Genomic DNA, 19,873 nt, shown 5'->3' on the forward strand with positions numbered 1-19,873 from the left:
CATTATAGCATGTTATGACTTAGTGTAAACGTGCCAGTAGTAATCTTCGCAAAATATTGCAGTGACTAAGATTCATGTGTTTTTTCCCCAGAAACATGTGTGTTCGATTAGAGGTGCCACGAATTCAGATAACTAACGGAGAAATACACATCATAATTCAATAATATCACAGCGTTTTAGTTGTCACATGCCCCCAGAAAGCCTCGCGTCATAAACACAGTCAAAGCCAGTGAACTAATTTCAGCCCTTTTGGCTTTTCAGTGGCTGTTTAACATTTCAGACCTCAATGGTTCTCTTCAGTTTATGTGTGAGTCAGAATAGTTTTGCCGTTCCTCGTTTATGTGGCTCATGTGTGGAGGAGCTCTGGCTTCTAACAGTGTCTGAGAAACTTTCAAAACCTCTTGGCAATTCTACAGGCCACGGTGCCCTTTCATTCAGATGAGTCATTAAACCAAGATTACGGCCAAAATGACAAAAAAAAACTTTAAGTCTGTCAGAAACAACAGACAGACCGCTAACCATATTGGAAACAATGTGGCCAAAAGTAGGTCTCTTTTTCATCTGCATTAAAAGCATGAGGTATGTGTGGAGACATATGGGTCACTTCACACCAACTCATACCGGTCCTGTCTGGTCACATCATGAATGTCTATTTAGAAAAAAATTCAAAGCAGTTTCTTTAAATTATGAATTTTTAAAGTTTACTCCATCAAGTTCTAAACTGCAACTTAAATATTTAATATTTATTTATGTTTATCTGCTTACAGGATAACTGAACTGAACTTAAATATTAACTGGATATAAATCCAACAATACGAATAATATTCATTTCAAATATTAAATTTCATTTTAAAACAACTAGTTTCATGTTAAAGGTCCATAACAGGTTTGTTTATTAAAGGATGCCTCATGAGTGCAGGGCTTTGCATCAGTGGCACGATGTGTCCTTGTTTATGTCGATTTTGCAATATTTCATCTTTAAAATTTAATCTTTCAGTCAGTTTTCTAAATTGTTTTTGTGTAAAATTAGTCTTTTATGTAATTTTCTAGGAAACCTATGAATTCATCAATTTCTGTTTTCAATATTTGAAGCTACATATAAGTTCATAATGGCTTCACAGCTGAAAATACATTTTATATTTTTTTATATATATATTTTTCAAAAGGGACCAGACTACTTCCTGAATAAGAACAGTTATTTCTGATTAACATATAAAAATTAACACTTTACTTGAACTCTGCTCCATAACAATGACATAACCCTTCCATAAACATGTCAGGGCACATGCCATATTTCAGATGCCACAAGTCATGTAGAGTTGTGCAAGAGTGTCATCATTATTTGTAAGTGTCATGACTGATGCCACAATGTTTGATGTAACTGCGGCAAACTAACAATTATTAACATGTTAGATAAGCTGTCATAACATCAAATATAATGGCATCTGTAAAGACAATTACTGGTAATGGTAAAATGACACTTTTATATTACTGAACAAAATCTGTCATGACATGCATGTGGCATGTTTATGGCATGGTTACATCAACGTTAGGCACTAGAGTTAGTGTTACCAAAAATTATAGATGTGTCAATATTTTTTAAAACATCACTAATACCCAAGAAACTCTACCCTTTTTTGAATTGTCTTTCTCGTTGTTGGTGCATATATTATGTACAGAATACCATAACATTCATACATAAACCAATAATATATTGCAAAGCGGTGTCCTGTTTTGACCCACAATGCACTTTCTACTTAAAATATTTTTATCACTTCAGTGAACTGAGGCATTAAATCTCCAGCCAAGACTAATTATTGCATTTTGTCCTGAAGAAGATAGCACTGTGCTCCAATATGAAACGTGCTTACCTGAAAATATAGGCGCATTTCAAGCTGGCCTCTAAGGCTAAAGTTTTCTATTTGGTTAGCTGTTAGCTCAGAAGGTTCCAACATTCCAGATGCGGACGTTTACATCCAAACTAAATACATTGCTGTTGACTTTGAAATAATACCAAAGCAGACAAAAATGTGTCCAAAAAATATTAAAAATACCAAAAAATACCAAATTTTATACAAGAGCTAAATATTAATGTCAAGCATAAATGTGTCAGTTCATTGATGCTGGGGAATTTATGGGAGGTTGAGAGGACAGAAACCTCAGGCAGGAATAGACTGTGTGTGTGTGTGTGTGTGTGTGTGTGTGTGTGTGTGTGCGCGCAAAGTCCTGCTGATTCTACTAACACACACACACAGCGCTGCCCACACACTCAACGTTCCTTGAGTCTCTTTTCACAAATAACTGGCTGAATTATTTTTCACATTCTGTTTACTTCTTAGACTGCACAGTGCCTGTTGCTCAAACCAGCTTTGCATTCTGCTTAAAAACAGATGATAAATGAATGAAAAACAGACATGAAAGCAGTAATAAAGGTGACAAGTTCAGGAACCAGTCTCCTGTAGTGGAGTCCAGCGGCATCGTTCCTACACTGAAAAAAATGGCACAATGAATTTACATGATTGAAATGTGGCAAGTAGTTTTATACAAATAAAATGTGCTACACCAACACAATTCTTCCCAAAACAAGCTAATTTAAATAAAGCAACTGTGTTGATGTAATACATTTTCTTTGTGTGCAGCCCTCTTGACACATTTTAATCATGAACTATTTTATTTCAGTGAAGGAAAACATTTTAGTGATTTTAACATGAAAAGTCTGGTGGGTTCTTGTGCACTCTCACTGAGAGAAATGGTGCTTTGGACGGTCAAGATTAAACTGTGTCAGATGGTTGCACATGAAGGATTACACAAACACAATAACTGCCAAAACAAGTAAACTTCAAGAAAGATACTGCATTAATATAATATTCTCTTTGTGCGCTATCACCCACACAATAATATCATGAACCATTTTTTTCAGTGCCGAGACAAAAATACAGGGGTAGTTACTGTGAAATTCACTCGTGTCAATAAAAGTCATACAAAAATGTTACTGTTTTCTATGTATTTTGGCTTACTTAAAAATCTGCTGCTTACTAGGCCTAAAAGGCCTAATCTTTTTTATATTTTATATGTCTAATCTTTTTTATATTGAAATCACAATTTAAAGAGAGTTAAAGAGAAATTTGCAAATTGGTAGAGCTGCAATTTTTATTATAGCCTGCATTATCCTCAACATCTACTTAGCAAGTTGTACATGCTGAAATTCAACCTAAAAACAGTCTGTGAACCACCTGTAGATGACCAATCATAAGCAGCCAAGCAGCCACAGCATAACCACAACTAACTGGCAGTCTAGCATTCAGCCAGAAAAGCTGATATGCTGGTTGTCATGGTCCAAAAACAGGCCTGTAGCTTAATGTATAGAAAATAATCACAGTTTAAACCACAGCTTGGACCCCGATGATCGCCATTTGTGATGTAATTTCTAAATGGATGCCAAAAGTCCATAGAAATCAACAAGATCTTCAAATTTCAGACAAAAATGAAGTGTTAGTTGAAAACAATGATAATTTGTTAACTGCTGGTGTGCTGTGTTCGGAATGAGGGGAGAGATTCTTCCTCAGAATTCCCTGCAGGTAGCAGAACCTCCTCCCCCTTCCAAAATTAAAACTCTACATGTCAATGCCATATTCATCACTGAAATCAGCAAAAGGTGAAATGTTTGTATGTAGGGAAAGACTGTCGTGGACCACTTCCTAAACCCCTCCCTCGCAATCATGTCTACTCCAGCTATTTCACTTCTCTGTTTAGATTGATTCCAAAGAATTATTCACAACTTAAGGTCAGCCACAACATATGACTCACACAGTGTAGGGCTGACACTTTGACAAGGTGTTAACATAAATCTGAAGTGTATTCCACATCAGAGGAGATTCCTCCACCCTGTTATACTGAGAATCCTCTTCAGCTGAGTGAGAGGAGGAGGACATGGGCACTGTCACTCGTAAACAAGCTCTTCATCACTAGGTAAGGATAAAACTGTATTAGTCTATTTGGTCTTCTATACTTGTTAATAGGCGGATAAACTATAACGGCATGCCATTCTACTTTATCAGCCAATAAAAATGAATAGTAGTCTAATTAAATTCCATGTTCAAATAATAACAATAATTGGTCAAGAAAGAGGCCAACGGCTAGATTATGATGTTATTGTGGTCACATTATAAGAGGTTCGGTTTCACAGGGAACAATGTGGTGGATTGTTTGGAGAAGATTTCAGTATTACAAGAATATAAACTTTCTCTGCATTCATAACCCAAATACTCAGGTTTGATACGACCCTGTAGCTGCTGTTGTTTCCAGTTACAGTCAAATCAGTGGTCAGAAAGAAAATAAATAATGAATAAACTGGCTGACAATGCAGAAAGATTATTGGTTAGAATTTCATGCTATTTTGAGAATGACTCAGATCTATGCAAAAAGTTCATTGAGCCATCTGACTCAGTGTACATTTATGAGAAACCATAATGAGAGGCAAAGCAGATTGTAATCAGAGAAAATAACAGATTCTTTTGTATTTAACAAGACTCTAACTGAAGATTATGCACCAGACCTCTAAGAATTGACCAGCCTAATGGCAACAGACTAGGGGATAACAGGAGTCTAGCACTGAAAATATCTGGACGTTAAATTTTTAGCATCAAAAGTATTGTGGTATCATGTACAGCAATGTGGAATTAAACTTGAATTGACTGCAAAGCCCTCAACAAAACCAACAAAGCACTGTCACGAAACTGAACGAAACTTTTTGTTTTGTATTTTTCTAAAACAAAGGCTGCACTAAAAAGTTAACAATATGACAGTTTTCTGCATGGCTTAGTCCACAATTTCATAGAGGGGGATATGGCACACACACACACACACACATATATATATATATATATATGTGTGTGTGTGTGTGTGTGTGTGTGTGTATACGCAACGTGCCATAACTCTTGCACACTCCATATTTTTTTTTCCAATATGCTAAATTCAGCAAACAAACATTAAGTGCGCATAAGTGCATTCTCTGTAGAGGATGCAATTTGACCAAAAATGCCCAAACTTTTGCATAGAACTGTAGGAACATGCATGATAAATGGGGCAAAGAGAAATAGTCCAAAAGTACTTAAAACTTGGAAATAAATAAATAAATAAGATTAAAATCTTGTTAGATGAATGTATAATGAAGTTGGCAGACATTCCTGTTCAGACATATGAAGAATGATACGCTGAAGTGAATGCATCTAATTTATTTTGTACTAATGTATCTTGACGTTGTCCACCGCTAATTTAAATAAAAGAGCATCTTCAGTGACATTTACTGTTCCGTGATATGCGTACAGTTAAGATGACAGCAGCAGCTAGCACGGTGCAATGTTTGTTTTGTCTGCAAATGGAACCAAAGGTCTCACGTATCATTCAGTGCAGCCCATGCTGCAACAGCTCTGTATTGTTAACCTTCAGCGTCCGCTCGTCAATTAACACGTCTCACAAACATACAGGGATCGCAGCTGCACCACGCAGCCGGCCGGTCTGCTCCAGCCAACACCGGCACGGAGGAACACAGGCTGTTTCAGCACACATCAGCCAAGAACACCAGCAAAAAGGAGCTGCTTCAACACTGCTATTCTGGAGAAGAAGAATATGAATATGTTACTGAAGTTATTAAAAAAATACATGTGGAGTACTGTGCAAAACTCTGCAAGGAACCACCCGTCATTTATTTAATTCCTAGTAAAAACAGCCATTAAGCAGAAGTTATTCACTTTCAGGAGATATTTTTGTGTAGATAGATAGACTATTTGAATAAGGAAGGGAAAGTCAAAGGAAAATAAGTGAAAAACAGGAGTTTCCAAAATATCAAAAATTGATTAAAAGATACAGAGAAAATGGGACTTTTAATAACCGAGCTGGGAGACCATCAGATAAATAGTGCTTTAACTTTTTGTCTTTGAGAGAGAGGAAAAAATGAAGCTCCACTCTTACTTCAGATCCTAATAAATCCACAGGTGTTTCTGTCCATCCTTCCACTTTGAGAAGACAACTCAACACTATGATTCTGAAAGGATGTGTAGCTGTCAAGAAGCTGTTACGGAGAAAAAGAAAACCAGACTGATGACCACATTTTGAATGTGTTTGGGATTACTTGGATTGTGAGAAGTAGAAAATGCATCCAACTTCTAAGACTGAACTTGACGTGAACAAATATCCCTGCAGGTTTCTTTGAACAGCTGAAAGCAAAGGTCCTGAAAAAATCATGAAAAGTGCAACTAAGGTGAAGGGTGGACACACTGAATATTAAAAAATATTTCCTTTACTTGTTGAGCCCATTTTCTGTAAAAAATCTGTTAAATATGTGTCTTCTCTTTTTTTCTTGGTGCTGAAAAACAAATAACTTCTACTAAATGGCCATTTTCACTGGAGGAAAATGAAATAAGTGAATACGATATGGATGTGAAGCCGTCAAGATGCTGTTACTGAGAAAAGAAAATAGAAAAAAGGATTAAAAAAGCTGTTGGTGTTCTCAGAACAATAGACTGACCACCCAAGGGTCTAGACCTCAACATTATCGCATGTGTTTGGTATGACTTCATTTCGAAAATCGAATCAAAAATTACAACCAACTTCTTGGAGGTGAGAAAAATATCCCTTCAGATTTTTTTGAAATACTGAAAGCAAGTCTGCAATAAAGGCAAAAAGTGGACACACTTAATACTGATTAAAATGGATATTATCTTTAGATGTTTAGGCTTCTGTGTAATTTTCTGTAAATTATGTTATCTGCCTTTTCTTACTGATGCTGAAAAATGAATTACAAAAAATATTTAATGACCATCCTGACTGGGAATTTAAAACTCTGACATCTGCACAGTACTGTATAGTCACAGATAAACGTGGATGCTTTTAAATAATTTATGGGATATCACTAATATATAACCTAAAATGAATATCCATGTCCAGAGAAGACCGTCAATGCAGCAATGTAATTTCTAAACAGAAAAAATGAGGTTATAAGACGGCAACCAACTGCACCATATATATATATATATATATATTTTTTTTTTTATATGAGCTCTTAGAGGTGTGATATACAGCTGGTCTGTTTCTGGTAGCCTCTCTTTAATTGCCGGAGAGAGAAAAAACGTTCTGGATTTAGTGTAGCAGGACGAGCGAGCACAAAAGGTGCTTTCAGGTGACTGAGTGTATTTCAGAGGCTGAACTGTCAGATTACAGACAGGAAACGGTTAAGATAAAATGGTATGAATAGTGCCACTATGAGGGCCGAGAAGAAAAAGAAACACCCAGAAGTAACACAAGTGTGATCAAAATTTCTTTCATTTCAAATATGCTTGGCACGGTACTCTTGATATTTCACGGCTATCCTGTGAAGTGAAATATGGTGTAATATATTTGATATAGTATCTTACATAATTAAGCCTTGTGATAAGTGCTGTCTTGGGGTTAATTTTACAAGCTTTATGGCAATTATATAGTGGATTATTACCACAGCTGACAATTTCCTATATGAAACACTAGAAAATGCTACACACTGTGGACATACACAGTTGTGTGCAAAAGTTTGAACACCCCTGGTCAAATGATGTTTTGTTGATTTTCTAAGTGCAAAGGAGTGAACACACTTTTTACACATTTCAATGGACAATTACTGTTTATTTGCTAAATTAACATATGGGGAAAAATATATATATAAAATGTGGCCTGTGCAGAAGTTAAGGAACGTTTTATATTTTATGTTTTTCTTTCCTCAATATGTGAAACCCAGCAAATAAATAGAAACTGTGCAATAAGATTTGTATAAAATGTCATATTTAAGTAAGGTGTTAACTTATTTTCACTTAGAACATCAACGAAGTGTAATTTGACCAGGGTATTCAAACGTTTACGACTAACTGAAGATGGTTCATTCCAGGCCACAGTCTGCAGATACTTGTAGACTCCCTACTTTCTTATAAACATCTGCTGCTGGTTGCTTAGTTGTGCCTCTCAAGCACTTCTTAAACACTTTGTGAATGGCACCTAAAAACTTTTACTGTGTGGAAGACGGAGTGGCGTTTTTGCCATCAAAGCTTTGAAGTAATACTGCTCTTTGCACCACATATCACTCTAGCAGTGACACACTGAGAGTGCTTTATGGACTCCAGTTCCTCCTCTAGTTCCTTTTAGCCTGAAGGCCCGTGTCTGCTGTTTGCTGTGGCTTACTGCCCCGCCTGAACACAAAGCATTCAGACACATATCTAAAAGAGAAGATGCATAGTCTGTGACTAAGCCATGCTAAATGGGTCACGACTGGAAAAGCAGTCTGTGCCATTATCAGCGAGTTAAGACTCTCTCAGTGATGAGTGACAGATCGCAGTACTGTGAAGCTACAGGGCTATTATCAGTTGAATGCACAGGCAGCTCAGGGCTGGAGATGACTTCAGGATATGAACTGCTTTAGTTGTGTTCACTGCAGATGATGTTGACTTTTCAAACTGTCTTTTCAAACTGACTTCTAACTACCATACCTTTGTAAAAACAAAATTCCCTTACATTTTTAATAATAAATGTAAAAAAATGTTTAATGCACTATATAAACTCTGTTAAAGTTTCAAAACATATCATTCACTTGCCAGTCATACAGTCCGAATATGGAAACAGATCTGCAAAAACAGCCCATTGTGAATTGGTTGTTTTTGTGATGTCACGAAAACCAATGCATATATCCGTCTATTCAACCTACAGCAGTTTAGCCCCACTCTCTCACACTGAATATATATATATATATATATATATATATATATATATATATATATATATATATATATATATATATATATATATATGAAAACCACTATATTTATATTTCTACACCATTTTAGTCCACAGTAGTTCAGCCGAGCCCATTCATTCTGGAGTTATAAGGAGTGGACTGCTTTTTGAATAAGGCACCATACAGAGCAGCCAGTCAGAAGAGAAGCCATTTACATATATCAGTCACAAAAAACAGCCTCATTAATTCTAGATGTCATGCAAAAAATAGCCATCAAACCAAATACACAAAAGGCTTCCATGGTGAAGTCAGGTCAGGCACCTCTGCACTCACTTGTGCTTCTGCATCCAGCTACCACCTGTGACTAGAGGCCCTTCAGACCATAATAATGACTCTACAGAGTTCATGGACTTGTTGCGTGCTATAATCCTGAAAAACCCCTTCAAACATCTTCCATGATTGCTGTTTTATTTTCTATGACAGAGTACCTTTAAGAGACTTCGCCTTTCCACTCCAATGCTTCCATGTGCAAACATATGTTGGGGCTCCCTGTCCATGCGTGTTGTTCTATTTATTAGGTGGCTCTATGTAAAGTTTATAGTCTCTGTATACATCCTGAGCCAGAGGAAACAAAATGTTTGTACAAAGTGAAAACTGCAATAAAATACTTAAAGAAAAACAAAACAAGACACGTCCAGGTTTTGGTCCCAAAAGAGAGACACACTGCAGGGTAAAAAGTTTAAAGAAAAGGTCACAAACTTAAGAGCACCTTCTGCCTGGGTTTACCACTCAGGATTTGAAGTTTTCATTCATACTGCTAATATTTATAAATTCTCTGTTTAGTGAATAAGACCGGAAAAAGATGCTTCGAGTTGGAGTAAAAAAGGGACTTTCCACAGAAAATCAGCAGCTTGAGCTTGAGTGGATATGTGGCAGGCAGAAAGGCTAAAGGGCAGTCAAAGAACTCAGAGAAAAAGAGAATTTTCAAACAAATTCACTTGCATTTAATCACACTCACCATAACAAAATTAAGTCCCTGGCTAACCTCTCCAGGCACATCTATGTGCAATCATTCTCAACACTTGCTGATTTCTTTTACCGAGACAAAAGCAGCTTTGCATTAGTGGCGTTTACACTTACACTCCTCAGACTGAATAAAATGTAGAACAGAAAAAAAAGAAAAGAAAAATGTGGCCACTACATGATCTTCCAGACTCGGCTGGTAAACTCTTTGATGTGCCCAGAACCAGCTGCCACTAATAGAGTATTATCACAGATAAACAGTCATTGTGGCTATTGTAAATGAGGCTTTCCAGGGCGTTTGGGTTGTGGGAAATTTCAGGATTTCAGTTGTTCAGGATCTCCATTGTGGGAGGCTTTAGAAGGCCAGGCCCAGAGTGTATCTGCAAAAACAAGTCTTTCAGATAAAAACCTATGAGTCATGCAGTGCAGATGTTGAGGGGACAATCACTGCTATCTGGACAGAGAGGAGCGGAGCGTCTTCAAGATTTACATCCTTAATTGTCTAGTCAGAGGATTAAGGATGTGAATAAAAAAAACAGATAAGCTCTGTATTTGACAGCATGGAGAATGACATGCAGGGAAACTGTGAGGAGGGGCAGGAAGAGCTACTGATACAGAAACCCTTTGGTCTCTCTCAGACCACAGCATGGACACTCACTTTAGGCAGAAAGCCTGGTATGATGGAACAACTCAAACAAGGTGATAATGAAATTTGTATTAACACTGACATGTCGCTGTTGTCAGAAGAAAACCTCGTATGCCCACTTTTGACATTTTTCAGGTTTTGACAAAATTTAAAAGTATCCGTTGTCCTTTACATTGTTTGTAAATTTCATGATGAATGGACTAAAAGAAATGACCCAAATTGACTTATAAAAAAGTCTGGTTCCGTTGACTTACATTAAAACTAAAGAAGGTTTTTTTCTTTCTCCTGTGTAGTTCTCATTTTGGAGATACAAGGTTTTCTTCCAACAACAGTGACATGTTATATGTGTAGAACTTTACATAGCTTTAAAAATGACAACAACATACCAACGCTGTTTTAACAAAACTTTATAACATCCAAATGGTAATTTTTCAGGAGGAGAAAAAAAATGTTCTTAACTTTTAATCCCTCAAATGACCAGGACCTCCCTGCAGGTCCAAACTTTTCTAATACACTTCTATAACATAGAAATAATTCAGCCTATCCATGTAGTTACTGAATAAAAAGCCTTAGTATGTAAAAAGTAGGGATTTGCATGCTGTCTAATTTTGATATTTGAGTATCCGTAACAGTTAATGAACAGACATCAGGTTAACCACAGGGAAGGAAAAGTCAACAACAAAAGGGAAAAAAAGTACTTTGGCCAAAATTAACATAGAGTGGGAGGCTTACTTTTTACTTTTTGGAGGCTAATATGTGAAAATATGTTTTATTATTCAAAAATAAGAGAAATCAGGTTTTTGTTGTGGATGGGTAGCAGAGGCTGCCTCTTCACGAGTTATGAGCTCATCAACACAATGGATGCTAATGAGGACTCTTCATCTTCCACACAAGGTCTTTTCTCCTCAGTGAACAATGTGCCAGCAGGTTAGTTTGCTGGAGAAATATCTTTTCACTGTCTCTGGACCTAGATAACATCAGCTAGAGCAAATAAGTTAGCGAAAAAGCAACACAAGAGCCAACCACGCTATCTCTGCCTTCTAGACACATCCTCGGCAACCTGCATTATATATATATATCTGTTGTCTGAACAAAACCTTGTATCTCCAAAATGACAACTTTACAGGAGAACTGTATAATATTATATAATACATGATATAATTAATTGTTTTTGAGTGCAAAACAATCATAACTGTCTGTACAGCTCTTAGCTAACCAGAGGCATGACACTCTTTGTAAGTGATTTTTGTTTATTTATTAATTATTTTTTAAATTTGATTTTTAAATTTATTTATTTATTTTTAAAAGGCCCAGTAGATCTGGCCTGATTGTGTTCTCAGGCAACCACAGGGATTATGTGGTTATGAATGTATAGACTTTGTAAGTGAAAATAATTTTCTCAAATGGACATTTAGAGTTTGATCATGTTTCCAGGCAATGAGCTTTATTTTTATACAGTTTATAAAGAGTATCAGAGAAAACAGTGATCATTTATACCTGGGCTTACTGTATGTTTTATGCTTTATGTGGGTAGTAATGTTTGTAAAGTCTTTATATTGCAGACTGTATGTATAGGTATCTAATCTGTGGTGGTTTCTATGTAACTTGTGTGATGGGTCACAAGACATGCACGTAACTATAAAATCACTATGTTGTGTTGAGTATTTATGCACTGAAGAAGGCCTTGTGTGACCAAAATGTTTGCACTACTTTATTCTTCTTCTTCTTCTTCTTCTTCTTCTTCTTCTTCTTCTTATTATTATTATTATTATTATTATTATTATTGATTAGTGTGCGGTCCTGTTCTGTACCTACAAAACAATGGTTCAGATTGTTTTTCTTAGGCATGGAGAGTCTGATCTGGATTACTGTCCTGTTCAAAACATAAAATCACTGAATTGTTAGCCTTAATATTGCTCTGCCTTCCAGTGATGAAATGAAATGGATGCTCAAACAGTGATTTGGGTATTTGAATTTTGACACCTCAAGCAGGTAACCAAGTACTCAAGTACCTGTGCACTAGTAATGAGCCTGGAATTTTAAGGGGTTTTTGCACCGTAATGTAATTATAATATCTTTATTTATTTTATATATTTATTTATACCTTTACTTCATTATTAACTTAACGTAATGAAGTTTTACTCCCTGTAATTTTGGTAAATTCCTGTTGGTTCATTCATTATTAAGTATTCTCACAATATGAAAGACAGATGGTATTTTCAGATGGTCCAAAAAGAGAAAAACAGGAAAAATTGAGGTTCCAAGCTTTTGGTATGACAGCAGTCACATGTGAATTAGAACACAATGAATGTGTTTAAAGAAAAAGAAAGAACAGCTCTGTTTTGTGCTTGTTTTTTACCCAATGCCCTTAGCTCTAGATGGAAATAATACATGATTTTGGAAATACCAGCCAAAGTCACAAAATCACCACTTCCAAAAAGCCTGGTGACACACACACACACAAAACCTTTGGTGACACATCAGCCAGAAAAAGTCTGAAAGAGTCTTTGTCTCTTCAGCAGCTCTACGACAATGACTACAAAGCTCTAACCTACTGTGCTCCCAGTCCTACTTACACATAGTGAGCTCTTGTCACTTTTCAGACCAAATTGTGCATATGAGAAACATCTTCACCATTGCATGCGCATGGCTTACAGCCACACAAGTCAGCGCTGCACCCGTGGGCGCCTGTGTAAGTTCTGAAGTTCTGCGGTTTTGATGTTTACATGCTATACGTAGACAGCCCAGGAACAAGTCCAGTGGAATTCTTATAACCGAGACACTCCTTCAGTTATATGAGGAGAAGCCATTGTGCTGCCTGGATGAAGACGTCTACAGCGAGAGTCCAGAGCACAATTTGTGGCAGAGCACCAAACACCAACACCATGACGTCCTGGAGACGACTGAAAGCTGACTGACTCTCTCAAGCACTGATCCAGAGTCTGCTTAACCCTCTGTATTAGTCTCAGCTGGTAGAAAGCAAACATTCAACTGATCCCCAGGGGCGTCTGAAGACAGCTCCCACCCATAACACACTAGAAGACTATCAGATTCAGTTCATAGAGTTCATTTATCAGTTACATTCAAATAAAATGACCAACATTAATCTTTAAGAATTATAGTGCTTAAAGTGCATATATCATATCTTATAAGAATAAGCAATTATGTAACTAACACTATCACTTGGGCTGATTCACACATTTTTCTCTCACGCTTTATGATACTGTAGCTATACAGATTATTCTGACCTCTTAAAGGATAACTTGTTTTAGTCAGTGTATATCACACTTGTATAGGCAGCTGCAGTCTACCATATTTTTAAATGATTATATAAATATTTAAAATAGAAAGTTATACTGTAAAATACTATATAATAAAATAGACATGTTCTACTGGTCTAATTAATATTGAAACCACTATTGAAACCATTTATTTCTAACAAATAATGAAAACACTATGTTTAAGTCAGGATTAGAGATCTTATTTGTTGAGATATTATAGATGAGAATGTGAGATATAGATGAGAATGAGAGATATTATAGATGAGAATGTGAGATATTATAGATGAGAATGTGAGATATTATAGATGAGAATGAGAGATATTATAGATGAGAATGTGAGATATTATAGATGAGAATGAGAGATATTATAGATGAGAATGAGAGATATTATAGATGAGAATGTGAGATATTATAGATGAGAATGAGAGATATTATAGATGAGAATGTGATACACATTTGAAATGATTATATTACTAAGCAGGGAAGCAGCTGAGGAGAAGGAACTAAGTAATTAAGACACAAGGATGTAAATAAACTAATAAAATAAAATTCATTTTATGGAATTATGACTAGGCTATTTTGAAATCAGTGATCAGTATGTTATACAATGTAATGCAGTGCTTTCAGTCAAATGGACTGACTAATAGTCTTCATAGCTCACTCTGAGTTAAATTTAATATTATTATCTACAAGAATAAATTGGCATTTGTTCTATTATTATTATTATTATTATTATTATTGTTGGTTGTTGTTTACATTTTTGTTGTTGTTAGCAACAACAACAGACATAATAATAATAATAATAATAATAATAATAATAATAATATAATGTTGCAGTAAAATAACAATGACATTTGTACTATTAATAAAATTAATAACAATGAGGAGAAAGGGAGGAGGAGGAAGAAGAAGAAGAAGAAGAGGAAGAAAAACTTCGTTAAAAATTGCCTAAATCTAAATGCTTGATCAACAATTTGACCAGAATACTGTCTTAACATCAAGACAGTAAAAAGGAAACAATCGACAGACGTGAAGAAAGAAAGAAAGAAAGAAAGAAAGAAAGAAAGAAAGAAAGAAAGAAAGAAAGAAAGAAGAGAGAGAGAGAGAGAGAGAGAGAGAGAGAGAGAGGTTAAATGGAGGAAGGGGTGAAGTGGTACCTGCGGCAAGGCAGACGGGCAGTATGAGTCTGAAGATGAGTCCACACACCACCTCAGAGGCCATCTCTGCTCTGATCGGTCAGTCGGTCAGTCGCTCTGCTCCCTCTCCGCACTCAGGTCCACTCTCCAGCTCCGGGGCTACAGGGCATCGTCTCTCTCTCTCTCTCTCACCTCCACCCTGCTGGCTCTGCTAACTCCTCTAAGTCCTCATGACAGTCCGCTCGATGGGAAAAACAAACTCCTCTCTCCTGTCAGCGTCTTTCTGCTCCACTTTCCACAGACGAATCCACCACGAGCCTCAGCGCGCGGACCCTCCCTTCCCTTCTATACCTGTAAAACGCCGCTCGCTGGAGGAACACAGAAAACGCCGCCCTTCCCTCCTTTCTTCCCTTCCTCTTGTCCTCCTTTTCTCTCATTCCTCTCTGACAGGAGGAGAAGTCATCGCTCGGGTCACCGCTGACTGACGGCACGAGCCTCCGGAGTATAAACAATCAACAAGAGGCAAACTCACTCGGTGACTCGAGTCTGAGGAGTGAACTGTCCTCAACACCGCGAATAAAACTCCTCTACAGTCTCAGCTGTTTTAGTCAGGCTTCAGAAACCGAGAGTGGAGCTAATGTGCAAAAACACAGCTGCACGCGCACTGCACACACACATATACACACACACTCACTCACACACACACACATTTTTGTCCTCCTCAATGAAAAGTTAGGAGCTCCAATCAGTGAGCTGCAGAGGAAGGTCCACTTTTTGCCCACCGGTTTTCAGACAGGCTCCTCCCTCCACCGTTATAGTCGCTCACAATCACTGCTAGTCTTATATCAGTGTATTAATTTATACATTAACGGCGACTGAGGTCTGCATTGATCATCACAAAGCACATACAAAAACCTCAGTACACAAAGTTTACACAAAGACTGCCATACACAGCAATACAAGCGGCGCTGCTGTCCCTGCCTGCGCTTTACTCCCCTTTCTGCTGATTAGCTGGCACTGACACTTACGTTCATTCTTACATAATTTATTCAAATTATCGAGCAACAATCACACTTTTCTTAAATGAATAATAACAATAACATGTTATTAAACTACACAATAGACTTTTGTTGAAGTCTACCCAGTTTGCAATTATATGAAGGCCTATATGTCATTATTTTAATATAATTTCATTTCAAATGTGATTGATTGACGGACTGCGAGAATGAACTACCAGCCAATCCTATCGCAGGAGGGCGTGGCTTGCCGGAATAGAGGTGGAACAAACCTGCATCCTACTCAGTTCACTCTTCTGCTCTGCTGAGAGGAACAGTAAAGTAATAGACACTGTCCTCTTTAAAGCTGACTAGTACACAGTACACAGTAACTGAAAGTGTGGGCGCTGTATCAGCATTTTGCTCAAGTAAAGTGGAACTAAAAAATATACTTGAAAAGTATCATTTAAAAAATATTGAAGTATACAAAAATAAAAAACAAACAAACAAATAAATAAAGAACAACAACAATAATAATAATAATAACAAAAAATAATGTAACTAAAATATACTTGAAAAGTAAAGATATAATTTAAACATATTTAAGTATAAAAATATAATAAATAAATAAGTAACTTAGAACATTTCTTTGTGGGCGGCACAGTCAGGCTGACTGGACACGCTAAATTGCCCCTAGGTGTGATTGTGTGTGTGTGTGTGAATGTATATGTCTGTCTGTCTGCCCTGCAGTAGCCTGGCAACCTGTCCAGGGTGTTTCCTGCCATCCGCCCAGTGACCACTGGGATACACTCCAGCTCCCTCCACGTCCAAGAAAGATAAGCGGGTTAGAATATGTGTGTGTGCGTGTATTTCTTTGTATGGAGGTGTGTGATGTGACTATTGGGTGGTACCAGTTCTGGAACAAAGAATAATTGATCTATGTTTCAGGACCACCCACTGGTCAGATCACATACCACAGACAGTGTCCTTTTATACTGATATGAATTTGATTAGTTATTTTAATGAAAATGATATTCGCAGCAATTTGGCCTTTGAGATTTGTACTTTTAATAAGATCTGTCTCAATGAAAAGGAGGAAAAAGGTATTATTTTCTCTTGAAAGTGTAACTAGGTAAAAGAACAAGTACTTAACTCTAACAACACTCAAGTAAAGCACGTCTTCCAAAAAAATTACTCAAGTACCCGTATCTGTCTGAGCTCATTTGAGCTGAAAGAACATAAAAGTAAGTGAACGCTGAGCTGCTGTAATATGTTAAACAGCAGGCCTCTTAAAATGATGACAGACAGGACTATATGTAACTGCAAAGTATACTAATTAAGAATCAACAAAAGTCAGTTTTTTCTTTCTATCTTGTTATGCATGCAGGTTTATTTCATTACTCAGTCTGTTTCCGGTTAACTCGCTTATTGGATTTATTACATTTATGCCTGTTAGTCAATATGTGCAATCAACTGAAGCAAAGAATGAAAAGAAGTGTTGATCTGGTAGATAGTCAGAAAAGTGACTGGAGCTCCACCTATCGGCACAACACAGTAAAACAAGACGTTAATTAGTACTGTACTAGTACTGTTTCAACAAATACAGTGTGTATGAATGAAAGTGTAGAAATATGGTGCTTAATCATCAGTACAAACCTATTTCACTCTTCATGCTGAGCGCCTTCTCACTGCAGGACACTTCAGGAGGATTTGATTTGCACTTCTCTTGCCGATTCATTCAGCCCCAAAATGGTTTCATGTTTATAAACTTTAAGTTTATGGATTCTTTGGACCTTTTTGGGAAAACCTCTTTTGCGGTGACCAAATAAAGCACATTTGACAGTGCTGTGTTCCTACTAAGAGTTACAATAGGACCAGTTTATTACCAAATAAGGTTTAGATGAGCCCACAGTCCTCTCTTATTAAAGATTTTCAGGACAAGGATGTTTTACATTAAGAGCAGTATTGCCTTTGAGTTGCTCAGCTCAGCAGAAGAAAAAATGAGTTATGATGTGGGAGATTGTGGGTTTGAGCTCATCCTGCTGAAATCAGTTCTGATCAGAAAAGATAGCAGCAGAAGGCAGAGGTTACTCTGAACTTTTTTTTGTCTAGCTACATGTCTAGAATGCAGCCCATAATAATCTTTAGAATAATACCTGACCAGTGCATACAGTTTGGCCTACAAGCAAACATGAAGATGACTCACACTGCTCATTTAGTATGGGAGGTAGCAACTTTTATTCATTATCATTGCCATAGAATGGAACAGCCTAAGGCAGGAGAAGCTAATCATGGGCTGGGTTATGTGTGTAGAGTAGGGAAAGCACAAAAATGTGCAGAGCCTGGGGTCGCCAGGAGTGAAATTGTGAAGCCCTGGCCTAAGGTCACATTGCCCACTGTAAAGCATTAGCTAGAGGGGCATGAAACCTACAAACATCCCCTTGTCCCCTAGCCGACACAGGTATGCAACACTCTCTATAGAAAAGCATTGCCAGTAGAATGGGACACTCTAGAGCAGTCATGAACCTAAGGGCACCATGTCTATGGGCAAGTGTCAGCTAGAGGGGTATTAAGCCTCCCAGCATTGTGGGCCAGTGGGACTGTGTTCTCTGAAGTGATGGAGCTCCATCACATACATCTGAGATGAGTTGGAGTGGTGTTTGTGATCCAGAATTAATCATCCAACACCAGTGCCTGACCTCACTAATGCTCTTGTGGCTGAATGCAATCAAATCCTCACAGCAATATTCCAACATCTAGTGTAAAGACTTCCTAGAAGAGTTGAGTGTTACTGCAGCAAAGGGGAACAAAATCCCAATTAATAGCCTTGATTTTAGAGGAAACAGATGACAGATGTCTACAAACTGTGAGACGTCAAACTCAGCTATCTTTAGTGTTCATATGTAGTTAATAAGCCAGATCAAGTGGGATAAATTTAAAGATGGGCTTGAACAACTTAGTAGATCAGTGATGTTCAGTTGGTTAATTGAGACATACCTTTATTTTGGCTCAGATTTATTCCAATTTAGCTTGCAGCCCTATAGTTTGCCACATACAAAGAAAAGTGGAGAGGGGGTTGGATCTCTGTGTGCCGGGTGACGGGCACAGCTTTTATTAATGGCCGCCACATCGCAGTAATGAACCTCGGTGCAGAGTGTCCAGTAATGAACCTCAGTGCAGAGTGATAGACTGAGTACAGTGGTTTGAGGGAACTGGCAGACGTGTTTGTAAATTACATCACCGTAGTCCATGACAGATAGCAAGGTTGCCTCAACAATTCTTTTTCTAGCATACACGGGGAAACTGGATTTATTTCTATATAGAAAACCAAGCTTCTGTCCACATTTGCCAACCAATTTATTAATATGGGATTTAAAAGTGAGTTTATTGTCCAGCCATATAGCAAGGTATTTATACTCTGTGACTCTTTCGATGTTGGATCCCATCAGGGTAGTGATATTTACAGAATTAAAATCAGTATTAGTAGATCTGGAAAACAGCATGAACTTCATGTGTGTTTATACAAAGCAACCTGTAGAGCATTAAATGAGCATTGTAGTTTTGTTATTGCAGCATAAACAGACTCAGCTGAACAGTATAAAACCGTGTCATCTGCATACAGGTGTACTTTGCAGTCTGAGGCAGAGGCAGCAAGTTCATTAATATATATTGAATTAAACTGGGCCCAAAATTGAACCTTGTGGTACTCCTTTGGATATAGCCAAAAAATCTGAGTTGTAGTTACTCAGTGCTATGCATTGTTGTCTGTCTGAAAGGTAATTTTGGGTCCATTTTAGTGCATTTTTATCAAAGCCAATCTTTCGTAAGTTCCTTAAAAGAAGAGTGTGATCAATTGTATCAAGAGCTTTTGATAAATCAATAAAAATGGCAGCACAATGCTTCTTCCTGTCTATGGCCATACAGAGATCATTTAAAACCAGTGTGGTAGCAGAGATGATGCTGTGTCTTTCTCTAAAGCCAGACTGATAATTAAACAGGACAGAATTTTCGTGTAGAAATGATTTGACTATTTACAA

General features: G+C 37.2%; 1 protein-coding gene across 2 annotated transcripts in view; it reads right to left on the reverse strand.

The window, feature by feature from the left end:
• The window catches only part of LOC118816332 (piezo-type mechanosensitive ion channel component 2), a 144,086-nt gene extending 128,536 nt beyond the window's left edge, over window positions 1-15,550 (reverse strand). For both annotated transcript variants that reach the window (XM_036582860.1, XM_036582857.1), the window contains exon 1: window positions 14,863-15,550. In XM_036582860.1, coding sequence (XP_036438753.1) covers window positions 14,863-14,926 — 64 coding nt within the window. In that variant the 5' untranslated portion in view covers window positions 14,927-15,550. The remainder of the gene's footprint in view (window positions 1-14,862) is intronic.
• Between the last annotated feature and the right edge of the window lie 4,323 nt (window positions 15,551-19,873).

This window comes from Colossoma macropomum, unplaced genomic scaffold, assembly GCF_904425465.1.
Source record: "Colossoma macropomum unplaced genomic scaffold, Colossoma_macropomum, whole genome shotgun sequence".
NCBI classification, from domain to species: domain Eukaryota; kingdom Metazoa; phylum Chordata; class Actinopteri; order Characiformes; family Serrasalmidae; genus Colossoma; species Colossoma macropomum.